The sequence below is a fragment of the Micromys minutus genome, assembly GCF_963924665.1.
Source record: "Micromys minutus genome assembly, chromosome: 9".
NCBI lineage: Eukaryota > Metazoa > Chordata > Mammalia > Rodentia > Muridae > Micromys > Micromys minutus.
Genome location: NC_137978.1, coordinates 40,976,200 through 40,994,938, shown reverse-complemented (window position 1 = coordinate 40,994,938; position 18,739 = coordinate 40,976,200). Strand labels below are relative to the sequence as shown.

The window sequence follows — 18,739 nt, the reverse complement described above, 5'->3', positions numbered from 1 at the left end:
TATACATTTGACAAATAGAAATAATGCATATATATTGTAAAGTTCAATATTTCAGTGAAACTTTACTATAGCTTAAAAAAATTGAAACAGCCACAGACTTAACTCATTTTATTTATTAGTCATTCTGGGTCTTCAATAATAAATGGAAGTAAGGACTTTTACTACTTTGTTTGGTAGAGTACTAAGTAGTGCTAGTAGGCCACACTAAAACTTCTCAAATGCATTTGGCCCTGTGCTACATTTAGATTTAGTTATTACACTAAAATTACAACCAGGGCTGAGCAGTGGAGGTGTAAGCCCTTATCCCCAGCACTAATGAGGCAGAGACAGGTGGGTCTCCGAGTTCAAGGACAGTCTAGTTTACAGATTGGATTCCAGAATAGTCAGAGCTACAAAGTGAGACTCTGTCTCCTTGGTGTGGGGTGCAGGGAGGTTAGAAAAAAGATATGGATTAAAAGTGTATCTAACCACTTCAAAGATCAGATCAGAAGAGGGTCTTCCCACTTAAATGACCTAATTGTTGAAAAATTCTTCTGGGCTGGCTGGAGAAATGGCTCATCAGTTAAGAGCACTGACTGCTATTCCATAGGACCCAAGTTCAATTCCCAGCACCTACATACATGGTTGGTGGCTTGCTACTGTCCCTGACTGGGTATACAACATACTCTGTATACTTGAAAAAAGAAAAGAAAAAAGTCCCTCAGGTGTGCTCAGCTGTTGTATTTTAGTTAATTATATATGTAGTCAAATTGATAACCAGGAATAGCCATCACACATGGTCTTTTGATTTTTCTGGGTAAGAATTGTATATGTGTGATAATAGAGGTTGACGCGCGCGCGCGCACACACACACACACACACACACACACACACGCACGCGCGCTCGAGGTAGCCACGGTTTCAATTTAGTTGTCTGGTTTTCTAAGGCATAGACAACTTAATCTGTGTTTCTTTCCTTTCTGTTTTGTTTTTAATAGTGTTACAGTATAGGTTAGCCTCAAACTATGTAGCTGCAGATGATCTTGAACCACTTTTCTTGTTTCAGACCATATAATGTGTGTGTGGGTCATAACCAGGCAACCAAATTTGGGTTTTCTAGAAGAGCAGCAAGTGCTCTTAGTTCATAGTGATGGAATCACTGGCATGCATGTAGGCATATCTACCTGGATTAAATTATTGGGGATTGAATCTGCTGCTGCTTTTGCATCCTTGGCTACTGAGCTGCATTACCAGTCATCTTTCTCCCACCTTTTTGTTGTTTATTTTTTCTGAGACAAGGTACTTTGTGTAGCTATAATTGTCCTGGAATTCACAGAGATTCAACTGCTAGCTCTCTAGTCCCCCTCTCTTTTTTGAAACAAAAATTTTTATTGCATGTTCTTCTATGTATGAAAGGGGGTGGATGTTGAGATCAGAGAACAACTTTCAGGAGTCTTATGGATCTTGGGGAGTTGAGGCTAGTCTTGACATCAAGTGCCCTTACATCTTGTAAAGGTATACTCCCCTCCCCAATTTTTTTGAGACATAATTATTTTGCTCACTCTAAACCGTCAGTTTTCTTGTCTTAGCCTCCTAAATGTTGATTCTAGGCAGGTACCACTCCACCCAGTTTAAGAATAGAATTCCATTTTAACTTCAGCTTAGAGTTATTATTACTGGCAGAATTGATGGTTGATAGATACTCATCTGTTAGTGCTGGTCATCTGTAATACTTCTTCCCCTTTTCCTTTAACACTGGGAAAAACCACACGCATGCACACTACTACACACATTCACACACCCAGATTTTAAGTTCATGCTAGTGACTTAGGTTCTCACAATTGAATAGCAAACAGTTGGGATAGGGATATTTTACTTTTATTTTTGAGACAGTTTCAATTTATAGCCTTGGCTGTCCTGGTATTCACTATGTAGACCGGGCTTAGAGCTCTAGTTGTCTTTTCCTCCCAGGTGCTAGGAATAAAGGCATATGTTACCACAAGTAACTATAGCAAGCACTTTTACTTAATAAATGAGCCAGCTCTCCAGCCTCTAAAGTAGAATATTTGCTGTGGGTTTTAAGCAATAACAGAATCTTTAAGGTATAGTAGCTATTTTATCACTTTCTCTCATTGCAGAGTTATACCCTGACTGTAAATTGGAGAAGCCAGTGGTGCTGCTGGTGTTTTTTGGAGGCAGTTCAAGTTGAATTCTACTAAGGTAAATGCTTGGTGGTAAGAGAATCTTAATTCCCACGCTCATTTTAAGAAACATTTATGGTCCAGTTCAGCCAGGGCTTTATAGTGAGTCCCTGTCTCAAAACACACCCCACTCCCACACACCAGTTACATTGAATTTATTATCCAGAGGTGTTCTAAATCCACGGGATCTCTAAATCTCAGTTCTATGTTGTAATGTGTTCATACAGAGCCAGGAGAAGGCATTGGGATCTTTCTTTTTTACTCTGATCTATTTCTGTGAAGCAGAGTCTCTGAACCTGGAGCTCATATTTTCCCACTAGGCCCCAGAGATTCTTTCTTGGATCTGAACTCTGGTCCTCATGATTTGCACAAGTGCTCTTAACTACTAAGTCATCTCTCTAGCCCCCAGGATATATAGTTATTGTTTGTTTTGAGACAGTGTTACCCTATGTAGCCCTGGTTTGCTTAAAACTTCTTGTAGACCAGTCTGTCCTCAAACTCAGAGATGTCTGTCTTTGCTTTCTGAGGCTGGAATTAAAGGCAAAGCCACCACAACATAATGACATATAATAACATAATAAGCCCTGTTATTTAAGAAGTCTTTGATTAGGTTTATAATGCTAATCTGAGTTCTTGGGTGATGAAAGTAGGAGAGTTACATAGTGAGTTTTAGAACAGCTTGGACTGGAGACCCAATCTCCTCTCCTAAGTAAGGAAAAGAAAAATTGAAGTCAGGATGTGGCTTATGTGTCTGTAATTCTAGCATCCAGAAGGCTGAGGCAGAATGACTAAATTATGGGGTCAGGTTGGGTTACAGACTATAACCGTTCACCCACCCCCCAAAAAAAGGTATAAGTGGGGACTGGAGAGATGGCTCAGTGGTTAGAGCACTGACTCTTCCAAAGGTCCTGAGTTCAACTCCCAGCAACTACATGGTGGCTCACATCCATCTATAATGGGATCTGATGCCCTCTTCTGGTGTGTTTGAAGACAGCTACAGTGTACTCAACATACATAAAATAAATAAATCTTAAAAAAATAAAAGGGATAGAAGGAGAAACTTTGTTTTGTCAACCAGAACTAGGAAGCTAAATCTACAAACCCAGATTTGTTTTTGTTTTTGATTTGCTTTTGTTTTGAGATGGGATCTTTTGTAGTACAAGCTGGCCTTTTATAGGCATGCCTTCCCTAGTTTTTCTGGGTATTTTTTGTTTGTTTCTCTTTTATTTTTCCTTTGTTTATTTTGATTTTAGAACACCTTTCTGTGTTAGTTTCTTAAGCAAAGAGAGCACAAAAATGTTGGGTAGCAAGTACAACTCCAAGAGATTATACTATTGGGGCTGGAGAGATGGCTCAGTAGTTAAGAGCACTGACTAAGATTTGGTTTCCAGTACCCATATGGGGGTCTCACAGTTATTTGTAACTCCAATTTTGAGATGCATGTGGTGCATATACATGTATGCAGACAAAAAAAAAAAATAAAGAAAAAGAAAACTCCATAAAGTAAATCTTTAAAAAATTTAAACTGCTGGAATCAAGACTGTATCTTAGCATGTACAAATCCTCCATCTCCAGGCTTACAACAGAGACAAGACCTGCTTGGGAAGGAAGGGATTGGTGATGGGTGCAGAGGTACTGAGATTGGATATGGACAAAATACAGAGTTTTAGTTTAGCCACAGCCCCCTAGGGCTACACAGAAAAACCATGTCTGGAAAAATAAGATGTAAAACTGTCTTTTCTATTGCCATGGCAAATGCAACTTGAAAGAGTTTCATTTGGGGCTCATAGGTTCCAGAGGATTAGAGTACATTCCATGACTATCATGGTGGGGAACATTGTAGCAGGCAGCCAGGCAGGGCACTGGAACAGTAGCTGAGAACTCATATCCAGATCCACAAACAGTAAGCAGAGAGACAAAACACTGTGCATGACTCAGGCTTTTTAAAACCTTAAAGTTGGGCTGAAAAGATGGCTCAGCGGTTAAGAGCACTGACTGATCTTCCAGAGGTCCTGAGTTCAAATCCCAGCAACCACATGGTGGCTTCACAACCATCTGTAATAAGATATGATGCCCTCTTCTGATAAATAAATCTTAAGAAACAAAACAAAAAAACCTTAAAGTCCACTCTAACAAGACCATACATTTCTGATCTTCCCTGAATAGTTCCACCAGCTGGGACCAAATGTTCACATTTTGCCTATGGTGCCCATTCTCATTTAAGCTACCATATTTTTTCCAATACAGTTGTGAATAGGCTTTGTATAAAAATCCAGAGATGAATGGCTATGTGCATTAGTGTTCAGAGCATGATTATATACTGTAGAGACCATGACCTAACCAGCCTTTGGAATATTTCACTTCAGCTCTTCAATAGCTGGGTTTCTGGGTTTGTACCACTGTATCTGAATCTAGTAATAATTTTATTTAAGAAAAGCTGGAGAAGTGGCTCAGTGGTTAAGAGCACTTACTGCTTTCCAGAGGACTGAAGACCAACCCAGATTTGGTTCCCAACACCATATTGGGCATATCACAAGTACTTGTAACTCCACTTGTAGGGGATCTGAGATGGCCTCTGTTGGCACCCATGTTACACATACACCGTGATTTAAAAAAAAAAGTCTTAACATAACAATTGGCCGCCAATTTGGTTTAATAATGAAAATTGGAAGGATATCATAGGCCATTAAGTCAGAAAAGCTCAGTTTAAGAAGTGAGGAAATATTCCCATGGTAATGCATACTCATTTAAATGCATACTGAATTGCCATCACTCTCTCTGAGGGACATAGAAAGGAGCCTCTGGGGTGAGTCAAAGATTGCCTGAACTACCAGCTCTGTGGTTTATTCTTTCCCTACTGGTGAAAAATTAATTGCATAGATGATCATACCATAGTAGACCCTTTATATTGAGTAAATTCTCTAGAGAAGATATCACAAGTTGCTTACACTGGGAATATTATTGTAAGGGAAGTTTTAAATGAGTGGCCCCTCAGCTTACTGTTGATTTCTGCCCACCCACAACAGCATCAGACTTTTTTTTTTTTTTTTTTTTTTTTTTTTTTTTTTTTTTTTTGGAGACAGGCAGGGTTTCTGTTTTTAGCCCTTGCTATCTTGGAAATGTCTTTGTGCACCAGGATAACCTTGAACTCACAGAGATCCATCTGCCTCCCAAGTGCTGGGATTCCCAGTGTGTGCCACTGCTGCCACTGCTGTCTTAGTAATACAGGTCTTTCTTTTAGTATATTTCTTCAGTGTAATACAGCAGTTTACTTTGTATAAGAAGATATCTGACCACTTATTACTTAAACAAGTAAATCACAATAAGAATAAAATCTCTGAAATTAAAGGAAGTTTTAAAATATGCCTTCTAGCCACCCTAGTACAAAACCCAATTTAAGATGTACTGAGTGCCAGGGACTGGAGAGATAGCTTCTAAGTTAAGTTACTGCTCTGGGGTTGGAGAGATGACTCTGGTTCAGAGCTTCTGTTGTTCTTGCAGGGGACCTGGGTTTAATTTCTAGCACCCAGTTGGTGGCTCACTGCCATCTGTAACTCAGTTCCAGAGGGAACTCAATGTCCTCTTCTGGCCTTGGCCTCCATAGGCACTAGACATGCACATATATGTAGGCAAAACACCCACACATACAGAAAAATTAATTAAAAAAACCCAGCTTACTGCTCTTGCATAAGATGACCTGGGTCTAGTTCCCACATAGCAACTCATAATCATATATAACTCCAGTCTTAGGGAATCTTATGCCTTTTGGCATCCAAGGGCACCAAGCATGCATTGGATGCATAAATATATACAAAGGCAAAATAAATACACTAAAACAACCTTAAATATGTATTATTTGGGTACCTATTTTATTATTTAAATTGAACAGACTAACTTGTATGTTATTTACTATTTTGGATGGAGCAAGAAACAGTCATTCTCTGGGCTGGAGAGATGGCTCAGTGGTTAAGAGCACTGGTTGCTCTTCCAGAGGTCCTGAGTTCAAATCCCAGCAACCACATGGTGGCTCACAACCATCTGTAATGGGATCTGATGCCCTCTTCTGGTGTATCTGAAGACAGCTACAGTGTACTTATATATAACAAATAAGTTCCTTTTTTTTTTTTTTTTTTAAGAAACAGTTATTCACATCTTGCTTTGTTTTAAACATGGGTTTCTGGGGCTAAAAGTCAGGTCCCCATACTTGAAAGACAAATGCTTTTTTGACTAAGCAATACCCCCAGCTCCTATTATTTTATTTTGTATAGTGACTATTTTGGAATTTTTATTTCTTTAAAAAGCACAGAAGTATTTTAAGAAAATGGTTTTGTTTTAATCCCAGGTGTGAGGATATGGGACTGCTTTGCAGCAGCTATGATCTGCCTCATGCTCTAGAAGCATGGTTTTGCCAGTTGTAGATAGTTTCTGCGATTGTGTGACATTTGAAATTCTGGGGAGTTTTCAGAGGGTATATATATAAATGCAGGTGGTTCATGGTGGTGGTAGTGTGGTTGCAGTTTGTTAGTTGTGTTCAAAGAAGAAACAAAAATTAGATTCAAGGATCTCTCTCCTATTCTTTCTTTCCTATTTAGTTATTAGAGGTGAAACCAAGGGGATAAAGGGTGGGGAAAAGGAGGACCCACAAAGTAGCAAAGATCAGCTACAGTGTTTTGGTTTTGATTATTTTTTTTTCCTATCCTTTTCTTTCTGTCTCATACCCTGGCTTTAAACTCCTACCTTCCTACATTCACTTTCCAGTATTAGAATTTACAGGTATATACCACCACAATGGCTTTATAATCATTGATCTTTCTGCACAGTGATGTTAGGGTCCACAGAGGCAAGACCTTTTCCCCTTTCCTCCCAAAGCTTCTGTTTAATCAAGACCATGGCTACTCTTACAGAGTACCAGGGTTCAGTTCCCACAGCCCACATGGGAGTTTACAAATGTTTGTAATTCTAGTTCCAGAGGATCCGACACCTTCATACAGACATACATGCACATAAAAAATATAAAAAGAATAAACCATTTTAAAAAAAACAAAATCCCAGAAATTGTGTAGGTAGTGCAGAGTTACTGAATTTGCTGTGGCTTCTGTAACAAAATATGATTTAAATAGTGTTGTTGGAGTCTGATAGTTCTGTAGGCCAGAAGTTCAAAGTCCTGGTATTGACAGGTTGTTGGTTCATTCTGAGAGCTGCAAGTGAATTATTTGCTCTTTTCTTGCTTTATGGATGGTCAGTCTTCCCCCTATGTCCCTATGTCTTACATTTTCCTTTTGTATAAAGGAATGTGAGGTGTGAATAATATAAACTGTAAGATCCTAGAATTGAATGTTTTTTACATGATTTATAGTACAAAATAGCATCCACTTAATCGAAGTGTCAGAAAGAGGTCTGTAACTTGATTCTTGTAGAAGTGTGGTTTTTTTTTTTTTTTTTTTGAATTGTTCCCTAGAGGTGCCTCAGCTGTTTCTGCTGCTGTTTCCCCCTTTCCCCTCTTCCTTTTACTCTGGAGAGTAAGAGTACAGTCTCACAGTCTCAGGAGAAACAAAGAAAATAGTAAACACGTTTAAAATTTCACCTGAGCTCTTTCCTGCCTCGACTACCCTGAGGCAAATAACATAAACAGGGTGTGTTGTTTTAATGCTATGGCTGGTGGATTTTTTCCCCTTTTTTATTTCCACCACACACACACACCCCCTTTTTTTTTCTTTTTTTTTTTTTGAGATAGGGTCTCTCCTAGGGTTTCTACTCCTGAACAAACATGACCAAGAAGCAAGTTGGGGAGGAAAGGGTTTATTCAGCTTACACTTCCATATCGCTGTTCATCACCAAAGGAAGTCAGGACTGAAACCCAAGCAGGTCAGGAAGCAGGAGCTGATGCAGAGGCCATGGAGGGATGTCACTTACTGACTTGCTTCCCCTGGCTTGCTCAGCTTGTTTTCTTATAGAACCCAAGTCTACCAGCCCAGGGATGGCACTACCCACAATGGGCTGCCCCCTCCCCCCCATCACTAGTTGATAAAATGCCTTACAGCTGGATCTCATGGAGGCATTTCTTCAACTGAGGCTCCTCTTTGATAACTCCAGCTTGTGTCAAGTTGACACAAAACCAGCCAGTACAGAATCTCTCTGTTTTATATCTCCTCCAGGGTTTGGTGAGCTTTACTTGATTTCTGATCCTCTTGCCCATCTTCTCAGTGCTGGGATGTCAAGCATACTCCCATACTCAGTTTTATTTGGTGCAGATTGAACCCAGGACCTTTCTATGAGTTAGGCAGCCACTTTACCAATTGACCTAGATGAAACCTCGGCCATGTCTCAGTTACCTTGCTGTTTCACAGGAATTTCTGTGTGCTGCCATTAGTGTAGCTATTGAAAGTTCCCATCTTCCCTCCCTCCTTTTTTGTGATATACCACGGCCTTTAAGTGAAAGAGTGCTATCACAAGACCCACCTATGCTTTAATTCTGTTGATAATAAATATCTCAGGGAGGGACTAGAGATGGTTCAATGATTAAGAGCACTTACAGTTCTTACAAAGGATTCAAGGTTGGTTTCCTGAAGCTGCTTGGTGGTCCCTTACCACCCACCATCCATAACTCTAAATCCTGAGATTTCAAAGGTACTTGACACACAGACATGTATGCAAAACACTCCAGCACATTCATTAAATCATAAAAGGCCAAGACAGTGCTGATTGTGAGAAATATATGCTATGAAGGCCTAACAATGTAAGATATTGATATTTTTTTTTCCCCTTAGCTGGTGACAGAAATAGGCTCTCATTTTGTAGCCATGGCTGGTCTAGAGCTTGCTACATAGACCAGGCTGGCCTCAGATTCACAGAGATCTGCTGTTTCCTGAGTATAATGATTAAATGTATATACTACCATACTTAGCCTTGAAACTACTTATTTTAGGTATGACTCTTGCTGGTGCATACCCTTAATTCCAACTTTTCGGAGGCAGAATTTGAAGTCACCCTGGTCTACAGAGCCAAGTTTAGGATAGCCAAGGCTATACAAATTCTCTCTTAGAGAACCAAGAGACAGAGACAGACAGACAGAATATGGAAACTAGGAAATCAGTAAGGTTGGGGAGATGGTATTTGTCATGAAAGTGTGAGGCCTTGAGTTCTGATTGCTAGAAATCTAGTCTTGGGCTAGAGAGTGGTCCAGTCAGTGAAACTGTACTACTCTGGTAGGGAACCTTATATAGATTCTCAGCATCTTTATTGAGCAACTTAAAACAGTCTACTGTAACTTAGGGGATTTGATATTCTTTATTGTCTGTTCAAAGAGTGGTTCATATATGGCTGCAAGCCACATTGTGGTAGGAACTGAACTAAGGTCCTCTGATAGAGCAGCAGTATTCTTAACTACTTACCTCTCTGGCCCCAACATCTACACATGAAAAGGATAAAGTAAGGTTGTTTTGGTTTTTGAGTTGGAGTCTCATTATGGATGGAGCTCTGATTGGCCTGTAACTACATAGACCTTCCTGTCCTCCTCCCTCTCCTTCCAGGTCCTGGGATTATTGGTGTTCATGAACATAGCCATGAATTCCTGGCTATGAGTTGGCTTTTAATAATTGTGTTGTGTCTCCCCCTGTGGCCCTCAGTGCTTAGAGAAGTTGAGATTTGTAGAACTCTTTGTTTTTGTTTGACTATATCCTCTTACATTAGGTATAAACTCTTCCAAGATGTCAAAAACAAACAAATCCAAGTCTGGGTCTCGCTCTTCTCGATCAAGATCTGCATCTAGATCTCGGTCTCGTTCGTTTTCAAAGTCTCGGTCCCGAAGCCGATCTGTCTCTCGTTCAAGGAAGCGCAGGCTGAGGTAAGGGGGTATGGTTTTGTATGTTGAGGTGCTGATTGGTTTGGTTTGGGTATTGAAGGACTCCTGTCTCATGGCAGGTAGGGTGGGCATTCATTGCAAGATTGTTTACGTCATTTCTGTTTGACAGCACTGTACTTCTACTCATTTTAGAAGAGAGCATTTTATTTGTGTTTAAACTCTGGTTGAAATTATATGATTATCTTTTGATAATGTGATTTTGAAAGCTTATGCCAAACTTAATTATCAGTAAGGAAAGGACAACTAAGGATTTACAGTATTGACAGCATTCCATTGGGGGAGAATCCATAATACACTAAACTCAGTTAACTTTTAGAGATTTACCAGGTATCATAGGTATGTATTCAATCTGCTGGTCGCTAACAAGTTGGTTTAATTTAACAAACAAATCTTAAAATGAAAGTCAGTTATAAACACTAACAGTTTTCTTTTGCTAAATGTGAAAATGATTGGGTTTTTTTTTTTTGTTTTTTTTTTTAGTTTTCAAACTTTCAATAAACATCTTCATTTGTTATGTTTCCAGTAGATGCCCAGCATCTTCTTTGGATAGTTTGTTAAGGCAGGTTTCTCATTCATTGAAAGAGTGGTAGTTTTGTTCTTTTCATGACAGATCATATAGTCCAGGGTGGTACTGACTTTGAGATCCTTAAGTTTTGGTATCTTGAATTCTGGGGTGGTTAAAAAGGTTTAAATTTTTCTCTAAGGATTAATTTTAATGCTTATAATTTTTTTTCTTGTGAATTTTGGGAACCACTGTTGTAAATATCCAAGGGGATCTTTGTAAAGTTCCCCCCCCAACCCCCATTGAACTAGCAAGGTATTACTGTATCATTTTATCCTCTTAGAAATTCTAATAAGTAGGATCCACAATCTTTTTCTTGACCGTTTCTTTATGAACCTAAACCTCACAAAGTCATTATTTTTGATGACATTAAATGTGTAATTGGTTTAAAAAAAAAAAAAACTTTTCCTAACAAAAACGTAAGTTAAATCTTAGTGAAATCTGTGAAAAGTCAGCCTCAAAATTAATTTTAGTCTAGAGATTAGACAAAAGGGGATGTGTGAATACTGATTTTTATGTTGATCCCTCAAGAGATTAATGTCAAGGCCATGGGATGATGGAACAGAGTCCTGCCTTGCGAGCACCCAATCTTGATTTAGGTGACTTAAATTTCATTTTCAGCTCATTTTATTCTGAAAGATACCATTTTAAAATTTAATTCAGTAAATGGAAGCTAAATAAGTGGTTCAAAGCCAAGCATGACTGAACAGCCAAAGCTAAACAACAAAATTGAACTGATAAAGACCAAATCGAAACATGCCAACCAACTCTGAACCAGCGGGAATTCTGGGCAGATTGTCTCCTGATCTACACATTTGGCGTGGAGATTGACTTGAGAATGAAGGAGCATTGTCGTAAACAGGCAATTTGTTGGGTAGGTCGAGAGCCAATTTAAGTGCTATCTTGTTACCTAGGAGATTGTAAATTCTAGAAGAATTTTTTCCCCCTAGAAAACATTTTTTGTTTTGACTGTTGACTGACTTCTGTTTTTAAGAAGCAGATTGTTTGCCACTGTATGCTCAGCTTTTTATTTCTGGCTTATCTGGTTCAAGGTTTTGCTTTTGTTTTCTCTTTTTGTTTTCCCTCTCCTATAAGGAAAGTATCCTGAAAGTTTAAGAAACCATGCCTTTAAATTATCTAAGTGCTGAGTTCTATAGAATTGGAGAAAGTTGCTTCCCCTCCCACTCCCCCCCTTTATTTCAGACTGTATCCTTTTCAGTGACCTTAACTACTTTTGCAGTCTGCAGAACCTTGTGTTTCTGCATCTTAGTGACTGCAGCTTTAGATGCAGGGGACCACAGGATCCTCCCTTACTTTAGTAATTGGTAACAGAGCAGTAGTAGGCCTAAGTATGGGAACATGACTTATCACCTTCTTTAGTGCTGGTGATGGATCTCCTTCAGTGGGGTCATATTTCTTCTCATAGCCTGCCTCTGCCTCTCCCTTTTTAATTGTTAACTGTTTCTGAATGAAAACTATAAAAGGTAAGTTTTTATTCTTGACTTTTAAATTTTGCTTAGATAGTAACTGTTAATCAGCAGTTAGATACATCTTTGCTAGTTATTCTTTATGGTCTAGATAAATAGATCTAAGAACAGTGGACAATACTAGAAAACCAATTCTGTTTCATCTTTAGATTAAACTTCTTCTTAAAGACACAGTTTGCTTATTTATCAAATCCTTAAGATGAGAACACTTCCCAAAGGGAATTACTGTCTCCAAGAATCTGTGTGTATCTGGTATCACAGCTAGGCCTGATCCCTACACATAGTTTTATGTTTTTCTGTATACACTTCTATGATAAAGTTTAATATACAAATTAACTACAAAAAGAAATTAACAGCAATGAATGAGTATACTATTAATAAAAATTTACCATAATAAAAATTGTTAAAATGGTAAATACTAAAGAACTAGGCCGGCAAGGTGGCTTAGTGGATAAAGGAAGTTGGAACCAAGCCTGATCCCTGGGATCCTCAAGGTAGAAGAGTTGTTCTCTAACCTCCTATGTGTAATACACCTGACATAATACATCCAACACAATAAATAAATGGGGTACTAAAGAACTAGTTAATTTTGGAATTTATCACTTAATATTTTTGATTCTGCATTGTCATAAGAGATTTTGCAAAACAAGACCTTGAATAAAGGTAAGGGGGAGGAAACGTATTACTTTTTCAAAGGTTTGTTTTTATTTTATCTCTATGAATGTTTGTCTGATTGTGTGCGTTTGTGAACCACATGTATACAGTGACCTTGGAGACTAGTAGAGAGTAGCAGATTCCTTGGAACTGGAGCTAATATATAGTTGTGAGCTAGCATGTGAGGTCTGCTGCAAGAGCAAATGCTCTTAACTGCTGTCATCTCTAACTCCTTATTAATTAATTAATGTGTGTGTATGTGTACATACAGTGCCATAGTTAACATGAGGTCAGACAATAGATTGCAGGAGTTGATTCTCTTCTTTTATGTGTGTCCCAGGGATTGAACTCTGAGTTGAAGTGCTTAGTGACAGACATGGTTATCTGGTGAGCTATCTGGCAAGCCTCGGGAACTATCATTTTAAAAGCACATATAGCCAGGCATTCTGGCACATGTCCTCTTTTAGTCCCAACATTTGGGAGATCTTTGAATTTAAAGCCAGTCAAGACTGCATAGTCAGACCCTATCTCAAAAACAGAATCAAACATGGCTCAATGTTGCTCCATGAGAGAGTGCTTGCTGAGTGTATGTAAGGTTCTGATTGGTTATACGCAGTTCCCCCACCCCCGCAAAAAAAGCCTCTCAGGCAAATATACTATCTAGAAAGACTATGTTTTTACTGAAGTGTTGTACCAGTAAACTATATATCTTCTAATTTTTGTTTTCAAACTGGGTCTTGCTAAATCACCTAGACCATCCTCTAGCTTCAATTCTCCTGTCCAGGCCTCCCAGATAACTTAAGATTGCATGTGTATACTAACATGCTCGACTGAAGGTTTTTGTTTTGTGTTTGTGCCTGTGCCTGCAGAAGCTAGAAGACATCAAATCTTCTGGAGCTGGAGTTACAGCTGTGACAGCTTACACATTATGAAATGCTGCGGGTATGGGGAACCAAATTCTGGTCCTCTGGAGGAGTAGCAAATCCTTTTAGCCTTTGACCCAGTTCTTCATTCCCTAGTTGTTTTTGTTGTTTATTGAGACAATACTCATTGCTGCGTAGCTTTGAGATATTCTTGCCTTTTCCTGATGCTACTGCCTTACCTTGAAAGTGCTGAGGTTAATAGGTGTGCATTACCATGCCTGGCTAGACTTTATTTTAATTAATACAAAATAGTAAATTTCATTATTGATTTCCATACATGAATACCATATACTTTGATTATGTTATTGTTCCTGAAGGGATTTTATTTTATATCTTGAGATAATTTTTTTAGTATCCCTTAGTAATATTAATATTATGATTGGCAGAATAACTGGTATTTAAGAACTTCATCAAGTGTCCTTAATCCTAGCACTTAGTGGGCAGAGGAGACAGTTCTTTGGAAGTGTAAGGCCAGCCTAGTCTGCATAGTAAGTTCCATGCTAGCCAGGGCTATCCTTAGATAGCGCCATACCAAGGGGGGGTGGTAGAGAGGAGAGAACTCAGTGAATTTGTACAAGCCACTTTTAAAAATTACTTTATTGTTGTATGTGTGTGTTACAGCACATATCTGGAAATAAGAAGACAACTTGTGGGAGTTGGTTCTCTCTGGCATGTGGGTCCTTGAGATCAGATCAAACCAAAAATGGAACTTGGGTTGTCAAGACTTATCGCTGACTACCCTGATCTTTGACTTCTTCACTATCTTGGTTAGGGTTACTACTGCTATGATGCAACATGACCAAAAATGAGTTGAGAAGCCAAAAGGTTTATTTAGCTTATACTTCCATTGCTGTTCATCACTGAGAGAAATCAGGACAGAAACTCACACAGGCTAAGGATCTGAAGGCAGGAGCTAGCTGATACAGAGGCCATGGAGTAGTGCTACTTAGGTGGCTTGCTCAGCCTATATTTTTATAGAACCCAGGAACGCCAGCCTGGTGATGGCCCTGCCAACAATAGGCTAGGTCCTCCTCCATCAATCACTAATTAAGAAAATGTGTTACGTAGTGCAAATTTGCTTACAGCCAATCTTAGGAAATATTTTCTCAATTGAGACTCTTTCCTCTCTGATGATTGTAACTTGTGTCAAGTTGACATAAACCAGCCAGTACGCTAGTCCTGGCTTTGGCCTTTTTGATGGCTCCTGGTTGTTCAAGGCATTGTATCCTTGAGTCCTCGTGGTTCTGTCAGTAGACCTTGGCTCCATCACAGCCCTGTAAATAAAATAACAGTTCTGGCCTTGCTGATGAGTTTAAAGATGTTCATTCACACTATGGGGAAGTGACTGTTCCTGTGCTTGAATGCCTTACAGTCAGATAGTGCCACCTTGTGGCACCTCAGTGACATCATGAAGCTCAGCCACAGAAATTTGACCTAAATTAAACCATTTCCAGTCTCTAGCACAAAAGTAGTGTTTCATGTTTTTCTGACCTGATTTTGGCAGATTCTTTTGAGCTTTTTAATAGCTGTGTTCTTTGTTTGATGGCAAGCTGCTACAATTGTGCTTTTACAACCTCAGGTCTTCTATGTAAGACTTTCATCTATTAAGGAAACTAGAATGAAGTGTTAGAGCCAGAGACCCAGGTAGTCACCAGTACTCACCTGCACATAGAGCTTTTACCTCTGGCCACCTATTGAGTGTTTTGTGCCTGTAGTCTTTATTTAGTTTATAAAATTGAGGGAAAGTTTATACCCTTACTTTTACAACAAAACGGAAAATAAATACAGAACTGTACGAATTGCAGTGTTAACTTTGTTGGCAGTTTTTTTAAAATGAAAATGCTCTGTAAAAAAAAATTTCCCATTCCCTTTCTCTGCAGTTCTAGGTCTCGTTCCAGATCATATTCTCCAGCTCATAACAGAGAAAGAAATCACCCCAGAGTATATCAGAATCGAGATTTCCGAGGTCACAACAGAGGCTACAGGAGGCCCTATTACTTCCGTGGGCGAAACCGAGGCTTTTATCCCTGGGGCCAGTATAACCGAGGTGGCTATGGAAACTACCGTTCCAATTGGCAGAACTACCGGCAAGCATACAGCCCTCGTAGGGGCCGTTCTCGATCCCGGTCCCCAAAGAGAAGGTCCCCTTCACCACGGTCAAGGAGCCATTCTAGGAACTCTGATAAGTCATCCTCTGACAGGTCAAGACGCTCCTCATCCTCCCGGTCGTCCTCCAACCACAGCAGAGTTGAGTCGTCTAAGCGAAAGTCTACAAAAGAGAAAAAGTCCTCTTCCAAGGATAGCCGGCCATCTCAGGCAGCTGGCGATAACCAGGGGGATGAGGCTAAGGAGCAGACATTCTCTGGAGGCAGCTCTCAAGATATAAAAGGGTCTGAGAGCTCAAAACCATGGCCAGATGCCACCACCTATGGCACTGGTTCTGCATCTCGGGCCTCAGTTTCTGATTTGAGTCCCCGGGAGAGAAGTCCAGCTCTCAAAAGCCCCCTCCAGTCTGTGGTGGTTAGGCGAAGGTCACCACGCCCTAGCCCTGTGCCAAAACCTAGTCCTCCACTTTCTAATGCATCCCAGATGGGCTCATCTATGTCAGGTGGTGCTGGATATCAGTCTGGAGCACACCAAGGTCAGTTTGACCATGGTTCTGGGTCTTTGAGTCCATCTAAAAAGAGCCCTGTGGGTAAGAGTCCACCAGCCACTGGCTCTGCATATGGTTCATCTCAGAAAGAGGAGAGCGTTTCTTCGGGAGGAGCAGCGTACACAAAAAGGTAAGTATCTCATTTTCCCATCCCCAAGTGGTCACTAGCCAGCAGCTTAATTGTGATGATAATGCCCGAGTTACTGCTCTGATTAATAGTGATAAGGTGGTACCTGTTTCCTTACCTTTTCATTAAAGGCATCACCCAAGGAAACCTTTAGCTTAACTGTAGCTTTTCTAAATATTTATTGTAATGCAAGTTTCTTTAGACTAGTTTGCAGTGATCCCCCCCCCCCCCCCCCCGCTTCTACCAATCTAAGCTAGAAATTAGTAATGGTTTGAGAGTCAGCTACCAAAAAATACGTCTTTACTAACATGACTGGCCATTGGAGCAATAAACCTCTAGAACCCACCATCTTGCCATGTTTGATGTACATGATGAAGAGCCACACTGAAGAGAATGAGCAAAATAGGAAAGGCCAAGAGTTAATCCAGGAGAGCCATTATTTAAAAACCCAAGGTGGGTGATAAAGAATTGTTTCTATGTGGATTGTATGTAGTCAGAAGTTACAGGAAAAGTGCCAGATAGGTTTAGTCAAGGGAGACTCAGCAAGAGGTTCCTTCCGTTATTTATCTTGCTAGCACTTTCTCTGGTACCTGCTGTGCTATGGTTCTTTGCCATGTTCATTAGTGTTGCCCATTAATTGCCCATAATTACATATGTTCAAAGTCTGCAGTTAGGTTGCTTTGCAGTGTATGTTTTAGTCCTTGTCAGGACTGAGTGTAGGTTTGAATCTGGTCCCTGCTTTTTTATTTAGGAGAATAATGACTTTGCCACCTTCCTTTGTACTCTTTCCCCCATTAACAAGTATTTTGTTTTTATGTGTTCACAGTATGTTTCATTATGTAGATCTTCTAGGTGACTTGAAGCAAATTTGAAGTCTCTTTTTGAGACTTGTATTTCCAAATGTGAGTTGTATAAAATCAAAACAGTCCAAGGTTGAACATTCTGTTTGCTTTGCTGAAAGCAGATTTTAATGAATGAGTGAAAGTTGGGGTAAGACTTTAGTTGTTTTCCCCTTAGACCACATTGCAGGTAAGTAAAAAACAATTTCAGTATCCTAAATAACTTGTTCTTCTAGTTTTTTGGTTTTCATAAGGCACAGTTCCACTGACTCTTAAATTATTAGGGTTCATAAATTATTAGGAGTCATTAGAAAAGAACAGGTAGACAGTTCTGATAAATAGTGGGAGATAGGTATGTTTGCTCAGAGATTTGAAACCAGAGCAGGAACAGGTGCTGTGATAGAGCCAGGAGGCTTAGGAAGCCTCTGTGTGTCTCCTTTGTGTCTTTATAACTAGGTATCTGGAAGAGCAGAAGACGGAGAATGGGAAGGATAAGGAGCAGAAACAAACAAATTCTGATAAAGAGAAGCTGAAGGATAAAGGGGGCTTCTCTGATGCTGATGTCAAAATGAAATCTGATCCATTTGCTCCCAAGACGGACACTGAGAAGCCCTTCCGAGGCAGCCAGTCGCCCAAAAGGTATAAGCTCCGGGATGACTTTGAGAAAAAGATGGCTGACTTCCACAAGGAGGAGATGGATGAGCAAGATAAGGACAAAAGTAAGGGAAGGAAGGAACCAGAGTTTGATGATGAGCCCAAATTTATGTCTAAAGTCATAGCTGGTGCAAGCAAAAACCAAGAGGAAGAGAAGTCAGGCAAGTGGGAGAGCCTGCATGCAGGGAAGGAAAAGCAGAGGAAAGCGGAGGAGCTGGAGGAGGAGCCCTTCACAGAGAGATCCCGAAAGGAGGAACGTGGAGGGTCCAAGAGGAGCGACAGTGGACACAGGGGCTTTGTGCCAGAAAAGAATTTCCGGGTGACTGCATACAAGGCGGTCCAGGAGAAAAGTTCATCGCCTCCCCCAAGGAAGACATCTGAGAGCCGTGACAAGCTGGGAAACAAAGGAGACTTTTCCTCAGGGAAGTCTTCCTTTTCCATTACTCGGGAGGCCCAGGTCAATGTCCGGATGGACTCCTTCGATGAGGACCTTGCACGGTGAGGAGTGCTCCTTGTTGACCCTCAGGGCTCTAATGGCCTAAATAGTTTTTCTTATCCAGTCTTCTGAGGATGGAAAGGTTCTTTTGCTGCCACCTGTCAGTGCCAGCATCTTTATATCTGTCCCTGGAGTGGAGAGTGATGCTGGCCCATGAGCATTGTTGGGGTAAAGAATCTTTTAGCCCTTGGTGGCTGGCTTTCTTTGTTTCTGGGAACTTGGAGCGACTATTTTGGTCTGTTTTCCCTTCAAGCCAACTCCCACCCACATTGTCTCTTTTACCTATGAAGACACTTGAGAATT

The 18,739-nt window shown here is 40.1% G+C and overlaps 1 protein-coding gene across 2 annotated transcripts in view; it reads left to right on the top strand.

The window, feature by feature from the left end:
* The window catches only part of THRAP3 (thyroid hormone receptor associated protein 3), a 37,974-nt gene that overhangs the window by 6,838 nt on the left and 12,397 nt on the right, over positions 1-18,739 (top strand). For both annotated transcript variants that reach the window (XM_080921178.1, XM_080921179.1), the window contains exons 2-5: positions 2,118-2,199; positions 9,870-10,023; positions 15,548-16,450; positions 17,743-18,438. In XM_080921178.1, the coding sequence (XP_080777304.1) occupies positions 9,887-10,023; positions 15,548-16,450; positions 17,743-18,438 (1,736 nt within the window). In that variant the 5' untranslated portion in view covers positions 2,118-2,199; positions 9,870-9,886. The remainder of the gene's footprint in view (positions 1-2,117; positions 2,200-9,869; positions 10,024-15,547; positions 16,451-17,742; positions 18,439-18,739) is intronic.